Source organism: Hypomesus transpacificus, chromosome 11 (genome assembly GCF_021917145.1).
Source record: "Hypomesus transpacificus isolate Combined female chromosome 11, fHypTra1, whole genome shotgun sequence".
Taxonomy (NCBI): domain Eukaryota; kingdom Metazoa; phylum Chordata; class Actinopteri; order Osmeriformes; family Osmeridae; genus Hypomesus; species Hypomesus transpacificus.
In genome coordinates this window covers 17,259,541-17,284,828 of record NC_061070.1, presented here as the reverse complement: position 1 = coordinate 17,284,828, position 25,288 = coordinate 17,259,541, and the positions used below count along the sequence as shown (strand labels likewise).

The window sequence follows — 25,288 nt, the reverse complement described above, 5'->3', positions numbered from 1 at the left end:
TTCTTCCACAATACCACGGTTATTTACGACGTATCCATCCGAAGAGAAAACAAGATGTTGAAAGCGGCGACTGCAGTTCATCACGGGGGCATGAGGAAAGTACCCAAGTCCCTGAGCAGTAATCTACTGACCGAGAGGCATGTCAAGGTCATTCAGATAAGACATAATTTATCCAATCCATGGGTGAAGACTCCAGACTCCTTTCTACAGCCCCCCAGGTGCCAATTGATTGACACACTCAGCATCCGGATACACAGTTTTATGTCTGCTTTTCAATTAATGTGTTCATGTTAAAATGTTTGCAGTTCTGTCAATAGTATTTTGTACATTTTAAAATGCACCACTTCTGATTACAGCTGAGCCCTAAATAAATTATTTTTGTGTTCTTTCATATTAAAAGACACAGTACAACTGTACATTATGTACAACAGAACACCAGTTGTATGTTGTAAAAGGTTGTAAAGGGCTATCTAGACACTTTCTCTGTGAACTGGCTAACAGTTATGAGCGATTGCATATCATCCAGCTCTAAAATGTCATGATTTGACTTTTACAGTCGTGAGTGGGAGAGGGTATTGATCCTACTTCTAATAGCATCAGAAGCCAAATTGGGTTTAAACAAAATGGAAGAGAAAAGAAAAGTGGTTGAGTCTGGGTGGGAAGGAGCTTGTTATAGGTCACCGTAATGATGAAGAAGTGATCAATAAGATAAGATCTCTTTGTAAGAGTCTGACTATATTTGCAGTTAGGAAATACAGATTTTGTGTGGGTTTGAAGATGCAAAAAGCCCATTGCTCAAAACCAAATCTTTAGAACCTCTCTTAAAAGAAAACTCATTCAGTCGGCCCACATTCCAGCTTTTCCCCAGTCTATCTCCCCCCCCCAATTCCCCCCCCCCCCCCCCCCCCCCCCCCCCCCCATGGCAAATACCCCTCCTGGTTGAACATTTTTCCCCAGGACGTCTATCACTCTGTCTCCCCTTTATTCCTCCTCTCTCTTCCCTGGTGCGGGCCAAAATCAGATGCTTTCACTCTCCCTGGCACCCCCTTACCCAGGCACCAGGGCCATCCATCACTGTCCTGCAGAGCTGGCAACGCGACAGACACCACTCAATCTGTCTCCCCCGGCAACAAGCCTTGACGGGTGGTGTATAGGGGGGAGGAGGGGGCGGGGGGCGGAGGCAGCAGTAAGGCACCAGAGAGGGGCACAGGAGAGGGGCACAGGACAGGGGCACAGGACAGGGGCACAGGACAGGGGCACAGGACAGGGGAATGTACAGTAAAGGCTCTGTTGAGTTAAGGGGAAGGCGCCCCAGTACAACGACCAACCTAAAGTTTTGTGTAACTGCCTGTGAAAGTCTGATTTCACCTGAGATCTAAGAGAACCAGGCCAAGGGGGCAGGAGTGAAGTACGAGAAGAGTTGAGCTGGTGGGATTTGACTCCTGTACATCCTCTCCAAGCAAGATGCATCACAAACCAAACTACATTTGAAGTAAAGGTTGTACCTAACTGAACTCCCAGTCCTGTTCTTGAGTGTGGATTGTGAAAAGCCCATTACTGGGATGTTTTCCAGAAGGTTTCTTTTCAGCTCCTACTCTATCCAACTGGCTCACACTCAGAGAAATACTGATTTGATTCACAGCAAGGCCCTGTGTTCTGTTGGTTTGACAAAGGGATAACAGGAGAGATCTAGGAAACCTATTTTGCATCGGCGACACACATGGATTCTAGTTCATTATAACTTCTTAATGAACATGTTTCCTTGCGTTACCGAGGGCAGAGAAACAACAGAGTGTCGTTGAAGGTGGACCTGAATACCATGGTAGCGGGACCTGATCACCATGGTAGCAAGACCTGATCTCCATGGTAGCGGGACCTGATCTCCATGGTAGCAAGACCTGATCTCCATGGTAGTGGGACCTGATCTCCATGGTAGCAAGACCTGATCTCCATGGTAGCGGGACCTGATCTCCATGGTAGCAAGACCTGATCTCCATGGTAGCGGGACCTGATCTCCATGGTAGCGGGACCTGATCTCCATGGTTGCGGGACCTGATCTCCATGGTAGCGGGACCTGATCTCAATGGTAGTGGGACCTGATCTCCATGGTAGCGGGAGTGGCCCAGAGCTGAAAGGGTTCCTGGTGTCTCGAGCAGCAGAATCGCCCTCTCTCTGCTCGTACGGAGCAGAGCATGTTGGCTTCCGCTCCAGCTCCCTGTGGTCTTCAAACTGAGATTAGCTCCCCTTTGATGATGATATTGACGGTGTTTAATGAAATCTCTGGTGCATTAACACATTTCACTGCTTTTAATACATTAGCATAATTCTTGCTACAGTAGGTGACTGAAGGACGTGAGGGGGCAGTGCTGAAAGTGCCTGAGCTGGCCTCATTCTGAGCTTCCTGTTAATTGGCAAAAAGACAGCATACACAGCATAATCGCCTGTCTTGTGTGTGTGTGTGTGTGTGTTTGTGTGTGTGTGTGAATGTGTGAGTGAAAAAGCAATATCATTCACATAGAGCAAGATCAAAGCCCAGGTTTGTTAATAAAACTTGAAAGACTTGGTGTATTCACCACCAGCGTATTGATTTATTAGTCTATGAATACTTCATTTTTAAATATAATAGCAAGGCATAAATGTGGTGTTAAATTCTGTGTTTGCACTATAGTTAAAAACCCAGTCAAAGATTCTTTGTTAGTGAAAGATCAATCCAGGACTGGGGCCTTGTAGTAATTGAGTATGGGTTAGCAATGGAGTTTTACTCGTAATTCAAGGAATATTTACTGTTAGACTCCCCCAAAAAATCGTTGCTGATTGTGCTTGGTAATTCAAACAAAATTCATTCAGGCTGCTTTTCCAATACAACCCACACTTCGTTCAACAAAAAAATCATCAAATCACGCTGCCTTCCTCCAGATCCACTTATCCACACCCCCTTCGAACGACAGTCCAATCACGATGAAACAAACATAAGTGAATTCATCAGCAGGTTTGGGACTTTACCGGCTTTGCCGTGACGAGTGACAGGTGACGGGTGACAGGTGACGCGTGGTGTGTGACGTGTGGTGTGTGGCACGTGGCGTGTGACGGGTGGCGAGTGGCGTGGGCGTCTCACCTGGTGGATGAAGACCTGCGCCCCGCGGGGGCTCATGAGCAGGACGGCCCTCCTCAGCGTGTCCCGGTAGCGGTTGAGCTCCTCGGTGCGCATGCTGCTGAAGAGGTCGCTGAACACACGGCTGACGTTTCGGTCCACCCTCTGCAGAGACACGTCCAGGCCCTGACGGGACGCCTGGTCCAGGAACGTCTGCAGCCCGCGAATATCTGAGAGGAGAGAGAGGAGAGAGAGGGGGAGTGTGTGAGAGTTAGACAGGTAGAGAGGGTAAGTGTGTGTGTGTGTGTGAGAGAGAGAGAGAGAGAGAGAGAGAGAGAGAGAGAGAGAGAGAGAGAGAGAGAGAGAGAGAGAGAGAGAGAGAGAGAGAGAGAGAGAGAGAGAGAGAGAGAGAGAGAGAGAGAGAGAGAGAGAGAAAAAAGAGAAAAGAAAAAGAGAAAAGAGAAAAGAGAGAGTTTGAGTGAGATACTGGAACATAAAATATTGAATGGGAGTTTGTAGGGTGGGAGATCTCAGGGACAATTAACTCCTCAGGTGACACTGTGCCTTGGGCGGCTGTCTGTCAGGTAAGACCTGCATTCAGGCAACGTTTAGCGAGCCCGGAAACCCAGCACGGCACTGTTGCTGAGAGCAACAACAAACTCTTCCACTGCTAAACGGTGGCTTTCAAGGTTTCCAGAGGCTTTCGAGGTTTACACAGTGCGTGTTTTAGTCTTCATGCGCAGACCTTCACTTACAGAGGACAGCCAGAGCTCAGGGTCTTGGGGTTTTGGTAGCTTCAGTAGGCAGGCAGGGGGGCCTTCCCCCTATGTGGCGTTGTTTGAGAAGTGGAGCCGGAGCACTCAGAGCAAATCAAAGGGGATGGAGAGCTTGGGAGAAGGGCTGGGGAGAGGGGCTCTTCCCAGGGAGGAGCCTTCCCCTCCGGTCGCTGCAGAGACAGCCACAGCAGCAGTTGTGTCAAACGTCAGGCCGCGTTGTTCTGGAGAGGTGAACTGAGCCATTGTAGATCAGGAAATGTCTCGCCTCCTTATCCACAGCAGGAGTTGTGGCCAACTGCACTGTCGTGCTTTGAGTGTGCCTCGTGTGTGTGTGTGTGTGCCTTGTGTGTGTGTGTGTCTCGTGTGTGTGTGTGTGCCTGAGTGTCATTTTAGTTATTTTCTTTTTCTTTCTCAACTTTTCTTGTTGCACCTCTGGGGGCTTTCTGAGTCATCAAGGACCTATTCTTACAACATACATCAGAACAAATAGTCCTTACACACACACACACACACACCCACACACACAAACACACACACATCTACCCTCTCAAAGCAACACACAGGGATCACATATTAGAAAAGATACACAATTTCTTTCCCAAACACAAAGTTTGCAGGAAAGCGTGGATATTCCTAATGCATTTTTCCACATATATATTAATCTGTTCGGTTTACCAAGCTGACTCTTCTCTAAATCAAACCATTAACAGGCCCCGGGAATTAAATACATTCATCATGCTGAAGCCGTAGAAAGTTGTTCACATTAGAATCCACCCTAGCCGACACAGTCACTCTCTCAGGGGATGCTAGCTGTGAGAACACATTACTTTTCTGATTGTTTCCAGAAAGAGAAGCATTTTATGATTACCCTGGATAGTGTTATAATGTATGTTTTGTCTAACAGCAAAACCGGCCGGAAATCCCCACCTGTCCTCAAGCAAACAGAACAATAGAAAACTTAATTATAGCTCTTTCCCGACTGTCCCTCACTGCTACCAGCTAGAAACATGTTTTCCCCACTTGTCCAGCATATTTGCTTTTCTGCGGTGACAAGCGAGATTACTTTCTGGAATCTCTGCGATTTGGTATTCAAAGTGTGTTCTGCTCTAACAGAAATTAAAGTGAGGTTGTATTGAACGTCTCACTGACTGCTCTGCTAATGTAAGTTACTTCTTCCATTTCTGGTGAAGAGCATAGATTCAAGTAAACTCAACCAAGAGCAGAGTTGTTCTTTGTTGATGTACAAGTGAGTTTAACAGCCAAATTTACAAGATTGTTTTGGTACTAAATCGATTGATTTGCTTGGTTCATTTCAGAGCAAACATTGAAGAAAAAGCTGCAAATTGGATTCACCCCCATTCATTTTGGTGTCAAATGTGCTATTGTACCAACACACCACAATGTTTATGGGATTAACTGCTGAATTTCATGGTGATGATCTTGACTAATATGATGCCTCAGACAGCAATAATGTGCTGAACCAAAGACATCCTTTCACAATGACTGCAGTTGAAAAGAGTGGGTGAATGAAAAAAGGTAAGGAATTATAAGCTTAAGTTCAGCATCTTAATTCAAAGAGAGTGCAGCTACAGGGGAGGTCATGGCAATTATCACGCTATTTTAAGCATTAAAATATGATTACAATGAAACGTTTAATCAAAAGGGAAGACTAACTCCACACCTGTCAGGCAGTAGCATAATCATGAAAGAGACATTGACAAAGAACTGCTCTACTCTAAGTCTCCAATCCGACTATTCCTTTCAGTCACTGCTGTCCATCTCCCTATCGACCTTTCCCTGGGTTAATGCAGTCTATGTAGATTACTATTAGTCTTTAAATAGTTTCTCTTTCTCATATCAGCTGCTTTGGCAATTAGTGTTTTATGTGTGTGTGTGTGATGTGAATGTGATATGTGTAAGTGATGTGTGTGTCTGTGATGTGTTGTATTATTTTTTAAGAAATGTTTCTGCTATATTAGGACAAAAATGAGTGCTAATTTCATGGTATCACAGCATTACATAGGAATTTAAAACAAATAACATTTCGATTGGCTTTCTTAGAAATACTGACCTGTCCATCCTATTCCCTTGTCAGTGACACCGCACATTGTACTCCGGTGACAATGACACTGATTGTATCCCTGGTATACAACTACCCCTTCATAAAGGTGTGGCAGAGACTCTAGATCGATGCGGTTTGAGCTTAGTCAAACGTATTGATGACGACTGCATTGTTTTGTACGAGAAGAAAGGCTTTTCATCCCTAGCAGTAAATGGGATAGATTTACTGTGGAACCGTGAAACATGTAGAGGTGAAGAGAGAGTTGCAGTAGCTTGGAGGTGCATCACTTTAATGGACTGGAATCACACAGCTGACGCCTTGCTCCAATAATATTTAAACATTGCAGGTTATTTCTCGCATTTTTACAGATGAAAGTAAACCCCAAAGGCTTATTTCCTTACAAATAGCAAACGCAGGTGAGAGCTTTCACATGAGAGAAAAGAGCAGAATCTTAGCTTGGATAATATTGATATAACATAAACACATTGTAAGTGATGACAGAACAGTTACAGCTCTCTGACTGACCTATGGTCAGAGTGCATGTCAACACAGAGCAAAAGTACTAAGGATTAGTACATTTTCTTTATGAGAAAAGAAAAGGCCTTTAATATTCATCAAGCCAATAAGCTAGGGTCATATGGCTTTTCATGTTATGAATGACCTAACAAGAAAACTTCAAACAGGAAGTCTGTAAGTTGACCTGTATTTTCCTGAAGGATTGCATGTAGTTCGAAAGAATAAGATTACAGTCAGAGAGCACAAACAGAACCAGCCTTGAAACTAACTTTGTCCTAAACATAGACTTAACGGCTGCTGCCACCAAATAAATCATATTCTCTTCTTTTTTCACGGTTAAGGTTCAAGGTTTCACAGTCGTTTCTTGTGCTTTATCCAATCTGTCTTTCTCTTTTTCTAACTTTCTGTACACTATCTCTCTCCTACCATCATCTCTCTGCCTTTGTATTCCTACCATTCTCATGACACAGGTCTCTGGCATATTCTTCTCTGTTTGCATGTGTTCAGCTCCTCGTTTTCTAAAGGACTGTGCTAGAAACCACCCCTCGTTTTCCGAGGCAGCTAAATCAATCTCTCTCCTAATACCAGTCTAATTCCTCACCCCCCTCCTGTTGGGAGCCGGCTGTGAGCAGGTCAGAGACGGATGTACCACCTCCACTCTCCTTCCTAAGCCCAGGTAAGCTCACCAGAACCCCGTGAGGGGTGTTTCGTATCCGCACCTCAACCCGGTTGGACTTGACTCGAAGGTGTGAGGCTGAGGCTGGAATCGAAACCACAACAATACACAAAAGCATCATAGGCTAAATCCTTACAGCCAATTATCGGACAGGTTTTGGGAGCCCAGTTAAATGGTTTAGGGACGCTGCGTCTGCTACGCAAGATAAACACGGCCTTGATTGTCTTCATTTGATTCGGTGTTATTCTTGTGCACTCGTCCTGTCGATACGCTGGACAGCCTTGTGAGATAGACGCTGGGATCTGACTGGGCCAGGTCACGGTCAAACGGCAAATGTAAACACGTTATTCAATTCTCCACGTGAAGTCAGCCCTTGACTTTGCGCTTGTCAATGTCATCTTACAGCAGGTTTAGACCGAGGGTGTCAAGGGAGAGGGTTTGTCGTTGAAGGATTCAGTTTGTTTTCAAAATATCGTCTCGCCTTCTCTGGAGCATCTTTGGGGGGTCAGTAAAGGGAAACCTTTGTTTTGCAGTTCACAAGACTAACCACATTCCTTCTCCGACTTTCGATCTGTTTTCAGATGTACAAATACATGAGGAGCCCAAGCTCACCGACTTCAACTAAGAACGTAGGTGAGAACTGTAATTTTGTCCTTGAATTGGAAATGAAGAAAGTGTCCTTGTGGTTCCATGTGAGGAGGATGCACAAATATTCTCCAAAACATCCTGAACCGACTGAGGTCAGTTGGTAATTATTATGTGCTGCCTTAGAGTGTAAAATAGGATTAGCATTTCATTACCTTCTTCACACCCAAAGGCTTCGAAAGTTATATTTTCAATTTTAATATGTTCAAATGATAATTCAGCAGCTTCCCTTAAGCTCTTGACAAAGTGTGTGTTATACGACAAAGAAGTTCAGAATGCGCGAGGCGTAAATTCATATAATGACTTGAAACCGTCAAATGACAAATTGAAGTAGATAAGCAAAGGGAGATGGTTGACGGCCAGTGATACATTTGTTGTGATGCGAGTAAATGGGCATTCCTGGCACACTTCATTAAACCCTGTCTGGCAGTGACCCCAAGGGCAAACAACCAGCTGCTTAAGCTTTGATAACAGCAAAAGCGAAGGAACTTTCCGCATCACAACATTAGCCGTGACTAACCACACTTTCACAGCAGACCCAACCCAGGATGCAGCTCCATCCTTTTCCCTATGTCCGCTCTCGCAGCATCCAAGCAACCCTGGAAACGACAGCTTTTAACAAACTGCCATGTCCAAGTCCTGCCAAAAGTAGGTTGTGTGTTTACATGTGTGTAGGACTTCTACAGGCAAAGCGTACTATCGCACAGTCATTACTGGCAATAACACAGAAACACTCCAGATGATAAGTCTACATTTGTAATAGTTGCATGATTTGGATGGGTAATTAGTTAATACTGTTAGGCATGCAGTGTTTGTGTGTGCCGACAGATGCCTGGAGCAGGGGATGAAAAACAGCATGTTGGCTAACATCTGTCTGCACGAGAGCAGAAACTAGAAGTAGAGTTGTGGACTAAGCAAATCGTGTAATACAGCACAAACTTACTACTTACTCAAACTAAACTCACTGACGTCTCTAAACAGATCACTGTCTGTTTACTGTTGCGCTGTTGTTCCTGTACTTCCTGTATACTCTCTCGGTAACAGTGAATTTAAAAGGAAAACTACAAATTTGAAAAAAACGTTCACAGGAAACTCGTAAAACCTCCAATCTATAACAAGCAGAATCCGTCCCCAGTGTTCTGTGCCACCATGTGAAGGTGGTAAAGTAGTCGACTGTGAGGATGAGGCAATCAGTGGAGTCACAAAGGCCTTGCCGTCTCCATGGTCACCTCCACTCACACCAGACAGATCCACCCTCTGCCATTCCTAATGGGATTTGTAGTTTCTGCATTCGAAACATGCTTCTGTCCTTTTGCATCTGTTTCTACAAGGCTTGCCAGGCATTTCCCTGGGAGCCCAACATCTCTGTGATCACTCATTAGTTCTGTGTGCTATCTTGCTACGTCTGTCTGAAGAGAACTCTACATCAAAACTACTATGCGAGTTACAACTTATATTTCTTTAGAATGAAGCAGATATAGCAAGTTCAATGTTGTTCTGTTTGACAACATGAAAAGAGGCCATTAAAATGTTAATGTAATGGATGCAATTAGATGCTATATATGTAATATCTCACATACAAAAGCAGGCTTTTCTATTTTTCTTTTCTTTCACAAAGAAGTATAATCCATATTGTTCAAGACATCAAGCAATCGGGCTATTAATCAGAAGATTGCCGGTTCGATTCCCGGCCGTGAAATATGACGTTGTGGCCTTGGGCAAGGCACTTCACCCTACTTGCCTCGGGGGGAATGTCCCTCTACTTACTGTAAATTGCTCTGGATAAGAGCGTCTGCTAAATGACTAAATGTAAATGTAAGACATAGCCTACAGTTTAAAGGTTTTTTGTCTTTTTGTGTTTTGACTTTGTCTTCCACATTTGGGATTGAAGTAAGCCTATAGCCCTACTTTATTGTATTACTTTAATAATAACTAATCCCTGTGTTACAGTAATCCGTAAGGCTATAGCTAATCTTTCCATGACACGTTCAATTCATCCCATCTGTACAGGGGAAGACATGGTTCAGTCTGAAAGCGGATATCAAATCGATGCTGTGGGAGAAATGTCACAGAGAACATTACCACTGCTATCCTTTTCTGACTGTAAAAACTTAAGCTTCGATGACATTTTTCCAAGAAAACATTCCACACTAATACAGGCGCCACTGTAAACCTCTACGGTGTCCCTTGTAAAGCTCTGGCCACCTTTTCTTTCATAATTTTTTTTTTTTGTAGTGTAGTCACAAAGGCATTGCCGTCTCCATGGTCACCTCCACTCACATCAGACAGATCCACCCTCTGCTATTCCTAATGGGATCTGTAGTTTCTGCATTCGAAACATGGTTCTGTCCTTTTGCATGTTTCTACAAGGCTTGCCTGGCATTGCCCTAAGAACCCAACATATCTGTGATCACTCATTAGTTCTGTGTGCTATCTTGCTACATCTGTCTGAAGAGAACTCTACATCAAAACTACTATGCGAGTTACAACTTACATTTCTTTAGAATATGTAGCAGATATAGCATGTTAAATGTTGTTCTATTGGACAACATGACAAGAGACTTGTCATATTAACACAGTAACACTGTAAACCTCTATGGTCTCACTTGTACAGCTCTGGACCAAAATGAGAGACCACTGCACACAAGTTTTTTTTATGTTGAGAAGGACAATTATAAGTAATTTTGAGTAACCTTAAATTAGACTGTTCTGTCCCTCCCTCAAAATTGTCCTTCACAACTTTTTTTTTTTTATGAAAGAAAAAGGTGCAGTGATCTCTAAAAATATGTCCAGAGCTATTTTTTTTTATTTTCACCCACATGATATAGATGTTGTAAACGGAGAATGACGTTGCTAAAACCAATCTGGAAATGTCAACTTTCAGTGCCTGTCTAATTTCTCATGTGCTGTATGGAAAGGTTATACGATCACTGTTGCCTTACCAATAAAGGTGCCCACATGCCATCTCACCCTTCCAAATGTTGTCAGGACATTGCATACAGTACCACGCAACACTGCCTACATAACTGTCAGGAGTCAGTTAGTCAGTTAGTCAGTTAGTCTGTAACTAAAACAGGTTCTGTTATTTACTCCATTCTACAAAGCATGATCACATTCGCTAACCAGGAGTCAGAGTTCCAGTCTAGGAGTCTGACTTAACTCCCTGGTGCTGTTCAGATGCTATCCGCTAAACAGCTAGCCACTCCTGTACGCGCATGTGAACCAGGGAGCTAGTTAGCCTACCGCGGAGGCACACAGCCAGGGAGGGTTTTAAAGAACCTGTTTCTGTGACGAGGATCCTAATTAGCTTCTACATTCATTTAATTAAAGTAGTAGTGAGTTAAACACTGTTAAAAGCAGTGCAAAAGTCAACATTGCTGTCTTCATAAAGCCTCATTTAGCAGGCTTGAAATAGCTTGTCTCTGCAGGACTGGATATCCTGTTCATTAGTATTTCACACTAATAGTGCCGTGTTACTAAAGATCATTTAGATGCTCCCTCTCCAGTATCACGCTTCATTCTATCCTGATATCGTTGCCTTTTATCCAAAGAACCTTGTCTGAGAGCCATGCAAAATTTGAGACGTTTTTCATGCCAGCTGCATCTTCACAGCTGATAAAAATGGCATCATGGTTGCCACCACTAGAGCCATGGTAACTAGATACGTCAATCAAAAAGACAAGTTTACTGGTCGATTTCTCTCTTTCTCTCCTCTAAGGAGTGTCAAACACAATGAAAACCTTTCTCTGCAGGACACAAGCCATTACCAGTGGCACTGCAGCGTATCAGGCCTAATGACCCCCAACCCATGGCAACATCACCCAGTTGCAAGAGTGCTCTAGTGTTCACTTCTTAAACTGAAACTTCTTCCCTCACTTCTCAGGGTTCGAAATGAGGGAACGATGAGGGCCTCTCCCCATCGAAGGATCCCTGGGTCCTGCAGAGGAAGGTGCTCGTGACGTGAGCCTAGGGAGATCTGCAGACGCGTTCAACAAGCAGATCACTGCTCCATCTGCCTGCCGCAGACTTGAGGACGTTTCTTCAGGAATCTCACCCCTTCGGGAACTTGTTTTATGGTTGTACGGTCAGTCAGGAAGACCACACCAACACAGCGTCCATGAGAAAACTTCTGTAATGCCGACTTGACAGCATTTATTGCACCTAAAGATTTGTTTTCGACTCTACGCTGCGGTGTTCTAACAGGCAGGCTCACGCCTCATGCTGTGGATTGGTAAAGGTCCAGTCCACAGGGGGTTCTGGTTGTCATGGGTGAAATAAAAAGTGAGATCATACACTGCCCCCCAACCCCCCTCCTGCCCCCTCAACACCCAGTGTCACTTTCTTTCACACACTCCCTCCCCCTCCTTCTCTGTCTTTCTCACCCTCTCCCCCTCCTTCTCTCTTTGTTCTCTCACACATTCTGCCCCTCCTCTGTATTTTTTCACCCTCTCCCCCTCCTTCTCTCTCTGTTCTCCCCCCTCTTCCCCCTTTCTCTCTGTTCTCTCACCCTCTCTCCCCCTCCTTCTCTGTCCTTCTCACCTCTCCCCCTCCTCCATGTTCTCCCTCTCTCAAGGGTACCTAATTAAGACTGTCTCTTCAGGAAGGGAAGTGATTTGATTACAGTGAGAGACCTTTCTCTGCCAGCGCCGGGGTTTTCTGTCCCGCGCGCCACTCAACACCTCCATTCCAGGGATAATCAACTCGCCGCGTTTCAGGCGTTTCAAAGACAGCGGCCTTGAACCCCCGCCTCTCCAAACTCACCGTAGTCGCTGTCGTAGAAGACGATGAACTTCTGCCAGTGTAGCTCGGTGACCAGGGTGAGCATGACGTCGTTGAGGCGGACCGGAGGCCGGGCGGCCAGAGTGTAGCTCTCTCCGTCGGGGCTGGGATTGAGCAGGCAGGCGGTGCGCGGCGTGCCGTCGCCCGCCCTCTGGATGAACAGGTGGGGGATGTGCATGGCGTCTGTCAGCGACTGGAGGGCGTTGGCCGCAGCACAGCCCGTCGAGGTGACCAGCGCTAGGATGCCCTGGTTCATCAACTCACAAGCTGTGGAGAGAGGGGGGGGGGAAGGGCGGAGGAAGGACAGTGGGAGGACGAGGAGTCGAGCGGGACGGGAGAAGAGGAAGAAGGGAGAAGGGGGAGGAATGGGAGGAGAGGCGGAACGTGGTGAGATATACTTATATCCCCAACAACAGATAAAGGCAGAGTTATTTACACAATGTTTTCAGTCCTCACAGAGAGGTTGTGAGAAGAGAACACTGTTTACTGACAAGCAGTAAACTTCTGTTAATGGATGAGTCACCAGCAGGAGGGGGGGGAATCTACAACCTGAAGGGGAACTTGTTCAAGCCATCTGATTGACTGTCAAAACTGTCAATCAAAATATGCTGTCATGTTGATTAGTCATTTTTATTGCACAGAAACACACACACACATTTTCTTGCCGATCTGAGTAAACCAGATAATGTCGGTTCATCCACCCCCTATTTCCTGTTTTGGGGTGTGTTTACATGGCTGTGTATTTGTTTTTAGGGGGGGACCTTAAAGTGTTTAAAGTGCAAGAAGTATCCCCAAACACACTGAAATATTAATGCAGTCTTAAAAACTTAGAAAAGCTGTCCATTATAAGTGGTAATAAATATCTTATGAATGGTTCAAGTCTTTATGAGCTACTGGAGTTAGATCTTATGGTAAAATTATGAGACGCTGTAAGATATCATAATTTAAGGTAACATGCTGGTTCAGAGCACTGAGTGAGACTCTAATAAGATGTGAATCCTCAAAATGAGATTTTGGTCTTTGATCTTCACTAACGAATGAATACATGAATGTTTTTATAACTTGAGTAAGGCTAAATCCTCGCAGAAAAAACACTTTCACGCCGTTCAAAATTGATTCATGCAAACAAACCTAGGAGTGCCTTGTGGTGATTGATTCTCCAGAGTATTTGATCATAAACACCTGTTTTCTTTGCAAGGAACGAGGCCTTGGTCATCATGCAAGACTAGGGCCTGTTTCTCAATGATTGAAAGGACTGTTTGGCGATAACTGACTGCTCTACATCATAGCTGATGTGTTCGCTTGCATGTTGTTTTCATGTGTTAGTTTTCAAACTTCATTTTGACAGCAAGTTTCTTTGAGATAGAAATCGGTTTGATCAGTAAGCCCAACCTCAAAATACTCCCAATTTTATAAATCTGTTTATAAAAAATACTAACAGACATCAGTCAAAGACTGTCACCAAAAAACCTGTGCTCACCAGTATGCAAAGGAAGGATCCATGAATAAGAGACTGTGGACACACTAAAAGTGTGTCAAATTTTAGGGCACTTTGACATCTTGACCAAAGAGACCTTGAGAGTTATCCATACCAGCAATCTATACGTGTAAATCTAAATCTGGACCAGAGACAGGATCTGTATGACCTGTGTACTGTATAGTACCATCACATACAATGTAGGGAAAGATATCTAATCCTGTTTCAGGCAAGGACAAAACGATTATTTTAGAATTCAAGTTAACAGTAAAAGCCACTTTTACAGGTCTTTTATCTAAGCATAAACAGTTGAGTGAAACAGTAATTCAATGTTCACCCACGGTGTTCTTAAATAATCACCTAATTATGTTCATGGCCCACAGTGCATAAAGTAATGAAATACCACTCATGACAATGCATAAAGCTGCAAATGCACTTCTGAGCGATTTTAAGAACCTCGTTGTGAGAAATTCAATGAGGAGGCATTAAAAGACTTTTGAAAGTAAAGAAGAGAGATGAAGAGAAAGAACAAGATGAATAGGCAGGGCTTAGAAATGGAGACAGGATGGAGAAAGAGGAGGAGGGGAGGGGAGGGGCAGGTGAGGAGGGTGGGGCAGGTGAGGGGGGGTGGGGCAGGTGAGGAGGGGTGGGGCAGGTGAGGAGGGGTGGGGCAGGTGAGGGGGGGTGGGGCAGGTGAGGGGGGGTGGGGCAGGTGAGGAGGGGTGGGGCAGGTGAGGAGGGGTGGGGCAGGTGAGGGGGGGTGGGGCAGGTGAGGGGGGGGTGGGGCAGGTGAGGAGGGGTGGGGCAGGTGAGGAGGGGTGGGGCAGGTGAGGGGGGGTGGGGCAGGTGAGGGGGGGTGGGGCAGGTGAGGAGGGGTGGGGCAGGTGAGGGGGGGTGGGGCAGGTGAGGAGGGGTGGGGCAGGATGTGAGAAGGAAAGAGAAGGAAGAGGATGAGCAGAAAAAAGTACAGAGGAACCAAAAAAGGGTTGAAGGAGGAAGACAATTTGCTACAAATGTGAAACGGATCTTCCGACTCCCTTAAAGGACTATACAAACGCTGTGAAGCAACAGGCCTGGGGCAACTAACCAACATGATGGAAGATGGAGGGTGTCCCCGCAGGTCAACTGTATTCCTAAATGGCTGCTTAGCGCCAACGACACACACCACTCTGCTCAGACAAACACAGGGAGGGCAAAAACATCTCCACATGCTGGTGTCACGGTCGTAAATCATTTCCCTGTTCCACACCATTCTCCTGCACTCCCAGGCTTAATGGCGCATGCAGACGATGTGTCCTTAAGTACAGCACACATCTGGTGACATGGCTCCATGTCTGGCTCTCTCTTCTCCTCCCTGCTCCTTCCATCCTGGCCCATCGAGGACGAGAGGCACTGTCCATTTTCCTCTAGACAGGGTGCTCCATTAGGCAGCAGACAGGCTTGTGTCGGGCAGAGAGCAGAGCTCCACAGCCGTTGGCAGGGATGATAATGACAGAATAATGACTCCTAAATGTTCTCCCTGGAGTGGACAAGGAGCATCAGTCATCTGTGGCTGTCTGTCGTACACCCAAACTAACCTCTCTCTCCTCCACCTCCACCCCACCCGTCTGTCTGACACCCAAACTAACCTCTCTCTCCTCCACCTCCACCCCACCTGTCTGTCGGACACCCAAACTAACCTCTCTCTCCTCCACCTCCACCCCACCTGTCTGTCTGACACCTAAGCAATCCTACCTCCACCCTACCTCCACCCTACCTGCCTATCTGATACCCAAGCTAATCTCCCTCCATCCCCGTAGCTTTCAGCCGCACAACTAGCGACTCACCAGGTCAGCTTCTGGCCTGTGGCTGAGCAGCATCACGTATCCTGCTTGGTTACAACAATGAAATTAATGTTCTCTGGCACAGGAGTAAAAAACGGAACCAATCTAATATGCAGTGTTTTGCTTCGGATGATGAATTCATGGAGGTGAATTTCAAACCCACCTAATCAACACTTTGCATATCATTAGCAGTTGACATGATTATCACCACAATAAGATCATGCATTTGCATGGCATTGTCATTCAAATGAGAGTAAATCTGGGGTTTATAAGCTGAGATCTCTTCTGTTTTCTAAAGCTCGTAATTGAAAACATTAAAAAAGCATCTGCCACGGGGATTAAGGCCAATCGACACAAACGTTGTGATTGGACGAGAGGGTTTTCCGGCAGATGCGACGGTGCCACGTAAGACTGGCTCTGGGTGATGGTATTGAGAAACAGCCAATTACAGCAAACATACCAGGTCACCCTGGGTGCCGGGCTGAGGAACATTTTGCGGAGCAGCAAACCGGTGCTAGGTACATGGCATCACTGTGTACATCCATCACTGTAGCGGAGAGAACGGAACACTGACGATCCCTCCCCCAGCGTCGTCATGGCTGCGCTGAGTATGATATAAATTGGTCTGTCTGAACAATTTCACAGTGGAAATGAGATGGTCTAATTTCACTGCTCTTGTTCCCTGAGTTTGAGGCGGGGATTCAAAGGGGGACGGCGTTGTGGAGACAACCTCTGATGTCCTGCAGCCTTAGCTACAAAGAAGCCTTTTCCCTTCAGTTGTGAGGGGGAAAAAAACACTGGGTTTGTGCCCATGCTATGCATTGTGGGGCAATGATGTAACCAAGATAGAAATGTTACACCTTTTTCATGATCAGATACTTTTTTCATGGCCACTTCTGCACTGCATCAAAACACAGGGTTTCGTTTGATACACGTTCCTTTTGTTTATTAACATGGTTTCCACCTCTTTTTCCAGAATGTTCCCACACTACTCAGGGAGTCAGATGGCTGGCCGGATCGATTCCCCGCCGTGTCACATAATATTGTGTCCTTGGGCAAGGCACTTCACCCTACTTGCCTCGGGGGGAATGTCCCTGTACTTACTGTAAGTCGCTCTGGATAAGAGCGTCTGCTAAATAACTAAATGTACTCCTGGCTGTGACCCTAAAACCAACTAGGGAGTACTGGTGCCAGGTCATGATCAACGAGGACAGATTAAGAGATTTAAATGTTGTTTAAAGTTGCATACGTGGAGTCAACATGCTTCAGGAATCTTCAACAAACTCCATGTCACCCGTGTCACCTCCGGTCTCTGGAAGATTCCGTGACCTGCTGTGTCTGTCTCGGCTCTTCCATGTCATAAACGGTCACCAGGTGAGGTGGACTCTCCTCTCCATGACACAGTCCAGCCCAGATAAACCCAGTCCAGCCCAGTCCAGATAAACCCAGCCCAGTCCAGATAGACCCAGTCCAGTCCGGATAAACCCAGTCCAGTCCAGATAAACCCAGCCCAGTCCAGATAGACCTAGTCCAGTCCAGATAAGCCCAGTCCAGATAAACCCAGTCCAGTCCAGATAACCCCAGTCCAGTCCAGCCCAGCCCAGTCCAGATAGACCCAGTCCAGATAAGCCCAGTCCAGATAAACCCAGTCCAGTCCAGATAACCCGAGTCCAGTCCAGCCCAGCCCAGTCCAGATAAACCCAGTCCAACCCACTCCAGCTCTATTGATTCAATGGAGCCTAAAGTCTCAGGAAATGTTACAATAATTCAGCAATGATGATCTAAAACAACATAAGTCGACGTTACAAGTAGAGAGGGCATAGTCCACGTAGCATCAAAAGAAGGGAGGTTTCTCAAGCAACAGGCTGTGTACAAGACTAATGATGAAAGTTTTGGTTGTGAAGTGTCCAGTGACTCTCTGGGATCAGAAGCTTTTGATTGGTCTCCCCCGTGGTTCCAGCTGCCTCACACTAGCATCGTCTCATGAAACAGACCAATTAGCCACTCTAGAACGACATAAAGACGACGGTAGGAGTGTGTCAGTTTAATAGGAGATGTGGGAGGAAGAGGAGGAGTAGGAAGAGGAGGAGGGCATCTCTTCTACAAGGCCTTTCATCGACCCTGGGGGAATTATTTTTGTAATGTGAGGCCTTCATCTCCTGCTCTTGTTGAGGTAAGAATGTGTAAGTGGAGGGTCTGAAAACCTCGACATAATATGGTGATTATCTTCAATGCGCTTCCAGTGCGCAACCCATTCAGAAAATGTGTGAAGAATTATCTTTGATAGAGCACTTACGAAGTACTTTACAATGTGGTCGGAACTGTCTGGATGGTATAATAACGAATCCAGACCACCTAATACAGTGGCCAGAGCTTTCAACTCCTGCACTGGACTGCTATAGAGAAGGTTACCAAGGCTATTTCTCTGCAAAGCGTCTATATATGTCCAATACATAAATCTCGTGTGTTTCTAATCTATGAAACCAAACTCTTCCCGCGGATGCCTTCTGTGTGGCCACCGCAGCCGGCTGAGGGAGGAGGAGTCCAAGCCTACATATCTCACTTCTACCCCACGAGGATCGAACAACCTTGCTAAGATCAAAGTTCTCCTGGTTCTCTTCCTCTATAACCATATCCAATGAGGCTCTGAACTCAACTACTGTACTACAGCTATGAAGGCTTTAGAGCATTGATATCCCTCATGGCTGATTCGAGAGAGGAGATGAAGAGAGAGAGGAAAGAGATGGAGAGGAATGAGTGAGTGCGAGAGTGAGTGAGTGAGTGAGTGAGTGAGTGAGTGAGTGAGTGAGTGAGTGAGAGAGAGAGAGAGAGAGAGAGAGAGAGAGAGAGAGAGAGAGAGAGAGAGAGAGGGAGGGAGGGGGAGAAAGAGAGAGAGAGAGAGAGAGAGAGAGAGGGAGGGGGAGAAAGAGAGAGAGAGAGAGAGAGAGAGGGAGAGAAAGAGAGAGAGAGAGGGAGAGGGAGGGAAGGGGAGAAAGAGAGAGAGAGAGAGAGAGAGAGAGAGAGAGAGAGAGAGAGAGGGAGGGGGAGAAAGAGAGAGAGATAGAGAGAGAGAGAGAGAGGGCAGGACGTAGGGTGAGGCACAGAACAGAGGAAATAAGAGACAGGTTAGGGAGGCTCTGTAACCTATAATATCTTTGACATTCACAAAGGCCACATTCTTTAATTAAGCCCAATTAAATAAGGAAGACAGCGCTAGGAAAATGTTGCAGAAAAAGTCATGCAATTCTCAGGAATATCTACATTGCTAATCAGCTTTCTCTCACATCTGTGGGATCAGCCAGTCTCTTGTGACGACATTAGGCACAGATCAGGAAATCATGTAGGAATATACTTTAATGAAACCCCGGGTGGGCTACAAGTGCAGATATCATGCCCTTCAGTTTCCCCCCTGCCTCATCCTATATGGTAATCCCTACAGAAAACAACGCGCCTTGGTGTGCTGCTCGCGTTCCTCAACAGGACGGGACTGTTTGCCTAGCTAATGAGAGCTTATTGCTAGTTGATACTGTGTGGTAGGGCTAGGCTATAAGAATGCAAACTAACAGAGGAAGATAAAGGCATGATGCCATGCTGCTGAGTTAGTTGGTTTAGGAGAGAGGGAGAGAGAGAGAGGAGGGGCGCCCGCCAGGAATTTGGGGCCCCATAAAATAAAAAAACGTTATAATTTCCATTTGTTTTTAAATTTTTGGGGGCCTCTGTCAGTCAGGGGCCCTTGAAATTGTCTTTACTATTGCCCCCTATACTGCACCCCTGGAGGAGAGGGAGGGAAAGAGAGGGTGAGGGGAGGGAGGGAGGGTAGATAGGATAGACACTGAGGATAGATAGACCCTCCTGTGGTTTGGAAGACCAAGAACAGTCACTAGTGTCTATGAAGGGTGCAGTAGGTCGGGCCCACTGGGTCACTGAGCAATGCAGAACCGGACAATACTGCTGTCTAGGCAGATTCTGACCACAACACAATGCAGCCTTTTACTCTAGCTAGCTGAGCAACTCTCCCACAAACACAACACAATTATTACGTAAAATTACTGCTGCTTTAGCTCTATGGTATTGTATACCGCAAGTCAACACTATGCTCTGTTATAAAACATTTACAGTATGTCTGTTTGATGAAAAAAATGTATGACCTACATTGCGATGCACAAAAAAACTATAATACTGGATTCTTTATCTTGAGAAAAAAGGCTTCTCACAATCATACAATGAGGCCATGGTTTTGCTAGCTCTGCATAATCCCTCAAGATCGTAAGAACACCTTAGCTAATGAAATCAGTGTCTTTTCTGGCATGGCACAGATTAGTTAACTGTGTGCTGAGTTCAAAAGTCCGCCTTCCTCTCACACAGAGAGGGGTGCTGCGGGGGTCGACGGCGATTCGGAACGTCAGATCCGATCTGACCGGACTTCCCAGCAGCCGTCGTCATGGCTGCAATCAGGAGCGGTTTTTGGCACGGGCGAAACGGGCAGCCGCCCGGGGCGACAAATTGCTACGTGCAGCAAAATAAATTAACCCCGCCGCTATCCTTGAGATTCAAACGCACTACCAGCAGAGGGCGCCAACCGCGACACGTCATATGTCCGTGTTGTGTTTTGCGCCCTTGCCCAGGGCGCCAAATGTGCTAGGACCTCCACTGGCTGTAATCACACTTTAATATCCCTGAGAGTAACACGTTTTGCGTGACGAGAGAGCAACAAAGCTTGATAGAGCTGGAATGAGAGAGACTATGAGCGAGCGAGAGCGAATTAAAGAGAGAGAGAGAGCGCTACTGAGAAACAATGGGTGACAAAGCGAGCAAGAGAAAGAGCGAGCGAGAGAAAGAGAGCACGAGAGAACGAGTGGGGTAAAGAAAGTAAGACAAGGGAAGTAGAGTTACTTGGGAGACGAGAGAAGGAAAGAAAGAAACAACCCTCACATTCAATAAAAAAACGTCAATAAATAGAAACGCAGGGGCCAAACCAGGATGGGGGATTTAAATCTGATCAGAAACTCTAAAGCCAGCAGGGACGATGAGACCAGAAATTAACTCACCTCCTTGTGACACCCTAAATTGATGATATCAACACGGTATTACACGAGGTTTGCCAAGCTAGACACCAGGGTCCCGTCATACAATACTGGGAATGACAACTTACTTAGGGACCGCATAAACCAAATGATATATCCATTGAGTCCTCTGTCTGTTTGTATCTAGCTCAGTTCACAAAGTCTGAGCAGATGGTGAAGCCTGTAATGTGCTTTTCCTGCCCACGTTTCTACTTAGCACAGTGCGCATAGCGCCAGTATCACACCTGCGATACAGAACTGGATATAGAGGTGTTGATTCAAAGGTCAGTGTCTGTGACGTGGCTCATGCATAGCCCACCGCTAAGCCATCCATCCCCCGGTCCCGCAAGGCATCCGTCGTTTAAGGTCGCCGTGTGATTGGTGTGTTGCCGTGGTGACGAGGAGGGGCGAGTCTGCGTGAACGGCCAGACCAGGCCGCGTTAGGCCTAGTTATTTCTGCGATGGTGGACGGCGTGCAGGGTCTGTGGTGTCGGAGGAGGGCACCCTGCGGTGTGGAAGGCCTGCTTCAAGCCCACAGCGGGACGTGTCTGGAGCGAACGGCAGCTTCAACTCTACACATGAGTCAGTGTCATCTCTCCTATAGGAAGAGAATGCTTCCTTTCATTTCATGCATGAGGGGCCACTTTCTCCCTCTCTCTCTCTCTCCTCTCTCTCTCTCTCTCTCTCTCTCTCTCTCTCTCTATCTCTCTCTCTCTCTCTCTCTCTTTCTCTCTCTCTCTCTGTTTCTCTGTTTCTCTGTTTCTCTCTCTCTGTTTCTCTCTCTTTCTCCCTCTCCCCTCCCTTTCTCTCTCTCACCACTGCCTGTTGTCGGACTGCTTAACACTTCGGCCAAGAGGAAATGAACAAAACGAAAGTCCGAGATGCAGAAGAGTAGGGTGAGGAAATGAGATTTAAAATCAAACAATGAGTCATGAGAATATTTATTAACGGTTTAACACACAAATATTTGCTCTTTATGGCTTGCGTGAAATGTAAAAACCTTGTAAACAGCCCAAGTTGGTCTAATATGACAACCAACCTCAATGCACAAAAACATGACCTGCATTCAAGCTCTTTATTCGAAACAATATATGCAACATTGTAATTTTTCTTCACAGCGTATACCATCTGTGTTCTCTTTCAGACACAACATGTCTGTTCGGGGACCGGGGGGCCTGTGCAGACAACTGTTAAATACGTATTCAAAACGCCATGCCACCCAGGAGTCCAGCAGACAGCAGAGTCTGCAAGAATGTGACTTCTCTTAGGTCCTCATCCATGCAGTCTCCTAAACTACCGCTGACGTAACTTGGAACACACAACTAGACGTATGTTTAATTCATACATACAGTATATCTGACTGTAAACCCATCTGGTAGACTTTTGCCACCGCATCGCTTTACTGTGTGATCATGTGCAGCGGATCCTTAAGAAGGTTGTTCCTTTCCTGATGCCTCAGAGGAAAACGTTATGTTCCTCAAAGGACCTGCAGGATATACCAGGAAGTCAACACGTTACATACAGAGTGAGCCACTCTGCAGATAACACAAGGAGCAGACAACTTTAACTAGAGCACAGAGTTACTGTAGACGACACAAAGCTAGAGCCAGAGTGAGAGAGAGAGGTGTGACACAAAGAGGAAGGGAGAGAGAGAGAGAGACAGAGAGAGAGAGAGAGAGAGAGAGAGAGAGAGAGAGAGAGAGAGAGGGGGGAGAGGGAGAGGGAGGGAGAGAGAGGGGAATGGGAGAGGGAGAAAGAGGGAGAGAGATGGAGAGAGGGAGAGATAGAGAGAGAGAGAGAGAGAGAGAGAGAGAGAGAGAGAGAGAGAGAGAGAGAGAGAGATGAGAAAAAGAGAGATAGAAAGACAGAGGTGTGACAGAGGGAGAGGGAGAAATAGAGAGAGAGAGAGAGAGATAGAGGTGTGACACACAGAGGGAGAGAGACGCAGTAGCACCAAGGCATTGTGTTCATAATTAGCCATCAGCATTCATAAGGGAGAAGTCGCTAGTCTGCAGTTTCTGTGCTCAAGTGCCAGCAAACATCCCATCATATTCTTCTCACACGCCACACACCCTCACTAGAACAGGGCTTTGCATACTAGTCACCTCCAGTAAGGACTTCCTGGAAACAGGGAGCATCGTGGGTGCTGGTCGTTAACACCATAAGGAGTCACCTTGACGTTTTAATAGTGGCGGCTTCCTTACAACAAGGTGGAAACTCTGCACTCAGATGGGACTTCCATCCCCCAAATCAAAACAGCGACTGACGGGTTGAACACGCACGGTGTGTTTTCGTGACAGCTTTGGTGTCCTAATGGACTTGATAATAGGTATGCGTCTGGCGTCGGCAATTACAGTCAGTGTTTAATGGGAGCTCAAAGGAAGCATGTTGTTGACATTCTCAGCCTGGCAACATTCGCACCAGCCTTGGCACAATGCGCTCGACTGCCCCTAGGTGCCCAGCCTGGCAGTTTGATGAGCTCATTCAGTTATGAGCATTGAGCCCTATCAAGGAGGGAATGCCGCATGTGCATCTAGTGTCAACCGCAGCATGATTCGTTCTCCTGGCAGGTAAAGGATCATCTCCTGGCAGGTAAAGGATCATCTCCTGGCCGGTAAAGGAGACCATCTTCTGGCCGGTAAAGGATCATCTTCTGGCCGGTAAAGGATCGTCTCCTGGCCGGTAAAGGATCATCTCCTGGCCGGTAAAGGACCATCTCCTGGCCGGTAAAGGATCATCTCCTGGCCGGTAAAGGATCATCTCCTGGCCGGTAAAGGATCGTCTCCTGGCCGGTAAAGGATCATCTCCTGGCCGGTAAAGCATCGTGAGAATGTTTTCATCTCACACCACGGAGACCGGCACGGTCAGGGGGGACTTGGTCCTGAAACTTGACGGATGAAGAACGCCTGATTATGTAGGTAAAATGCTTCTCAATACACTTCTAAAACAAGTGGTTTGACTGGGTCCACCCTATACAATTTACCACCATGTGATCTCGTTTTTATGGAGAAAAACAAATGAGAGTTTAACGTCCTGGAAAATCGCACTTAGCTTGAGGTTAAGAAGTTAAACCTGGACATTCTTAATTGGGTATTCATTCACCTAGCAGATGGGTGATGGATATTAATGGCTGGCTGATCGGGTCTTAAAACAGCAACGCTCGTTGTTGGAAATAGTTCTTTATTGCGGTAAACAAACACCAGATGCATTCAAATGTATGTTTAAGCCAGAGAGCTGCTTTAAACAAGATTACCAGGATTTCATATTCAATAGTCTGCTCACTCTGCTGACAGTAAGAATTTAAAACAGATGATCATTCCCTTAGAGAGGCGCAGCAAGTGGAACCACACAAACACAGTCTGCATCGATATGCTGGTCGATTACTAAACAAAGTCCAACAACTCCTTGCTCCCTGCAGACTCAGACTATTATTCAAGCTAGCAGAAAAATCTAAAACAAAACAACTGCGATTGTCATTATATGGTGTGTGGTTGGTTCTCATTGCTATACTCAACTGCCTTGGCTCCCAGGCAAGAGTTACCCATCTTAATTGTGATTGTATTCATGATCAGCATTTTACCCCTCCACCCCCACCCACCTACAGTACACCAACGTTTGTTGTCCAACTGTAAATCACAGTTTCATGCAGATGACATGTTTGGGTATCCCAGTGAGCTCCAGATATCATGTGACCTTCAAGCTCATTTCAAGACTCTCACAAATCAGAAATGTGTCTCACTTTCGACCAAGACGAAACATAAACAGATAGTTTTTCTCTCTGTGTGGTGGAGGGGGAGGGGGGAAGAGGAGGGGGGAGGGGGGAAGGGGGGAAGAGGAGGGGGGGAAGGGGAGGGGGAAGAACAGCTGCAGATCCCTGGGGAGCGTCGGTCAACAGACTGACACCTCATGGCTAGTTACAGCTAGTTCCCTTTGTAGCCTAGTCAGGAGTCTTTTCACAACTCAGTCATTCCTTTGTTGTTGTAATTTCTCACACACACACACACACACACACAGACTGTGTGCTCCTGATAGATTCCCTCCACTTAGCCTGTGATTGACAGGCCTGGCTCCGCCCTCCTGGCTCCCCTCGCCCATCGATCCTTAAAAACGCAGCGTCGGCCAGAGCCAGGGCTAAATTTAGCACTGCGCATCGCAGGATCCATTTGGCAGCCCTCCTCAGGACCATGTTTCATTTCTGGGATGAGGGCACTCCTTTGGGTCACCAATGCAGTCAGGCTCACTGCAGTAGAAATGTGAGACCTTGGGGTCTCTATTTATGTAGTCAATTCCCATCAGGGTTCAGCCTACACCTGATTGAAACTGTCTTTCACTGCCCTCCTCTCAGGTGTCAGGTAGAGTAGAGGTGTCATCTTCTTCTCA

The 25,288-nt window shown here is 46.3% G+C and overlaps 1 protein-coding gene across 1 annotated transcript in view; it reads right to left on the bottom strand.

Annotated features, from left to right (window-relative positions):
* Nucleotides 1–25,288, bottom strand: part of LOC124474190 (glutamate receptor ionotropic, delta-1-like) — a 146,547-nt gene that overhangs the window by 37,206 nt on the left and 84,053 nt on the right. Inside the window, exons 3-4 of the mRNA XM_047030128.1 lie at nucleotides 12,528–12,812; nucleotides 3,116–3,321 (exon numbers count right to left, since the gene is read on the bottom strand). Of these exons, the coding sequence (XP_046886084.1) occupies nucleotides 3,116–3,321; nucleotides 12,528–12,812 (491 nt within the window). The remainder of the gene's footprint in view (nucleotides 1–3,115; nucleotides 3,322–12,527; nucleotides 12,813–25,288) is intronic.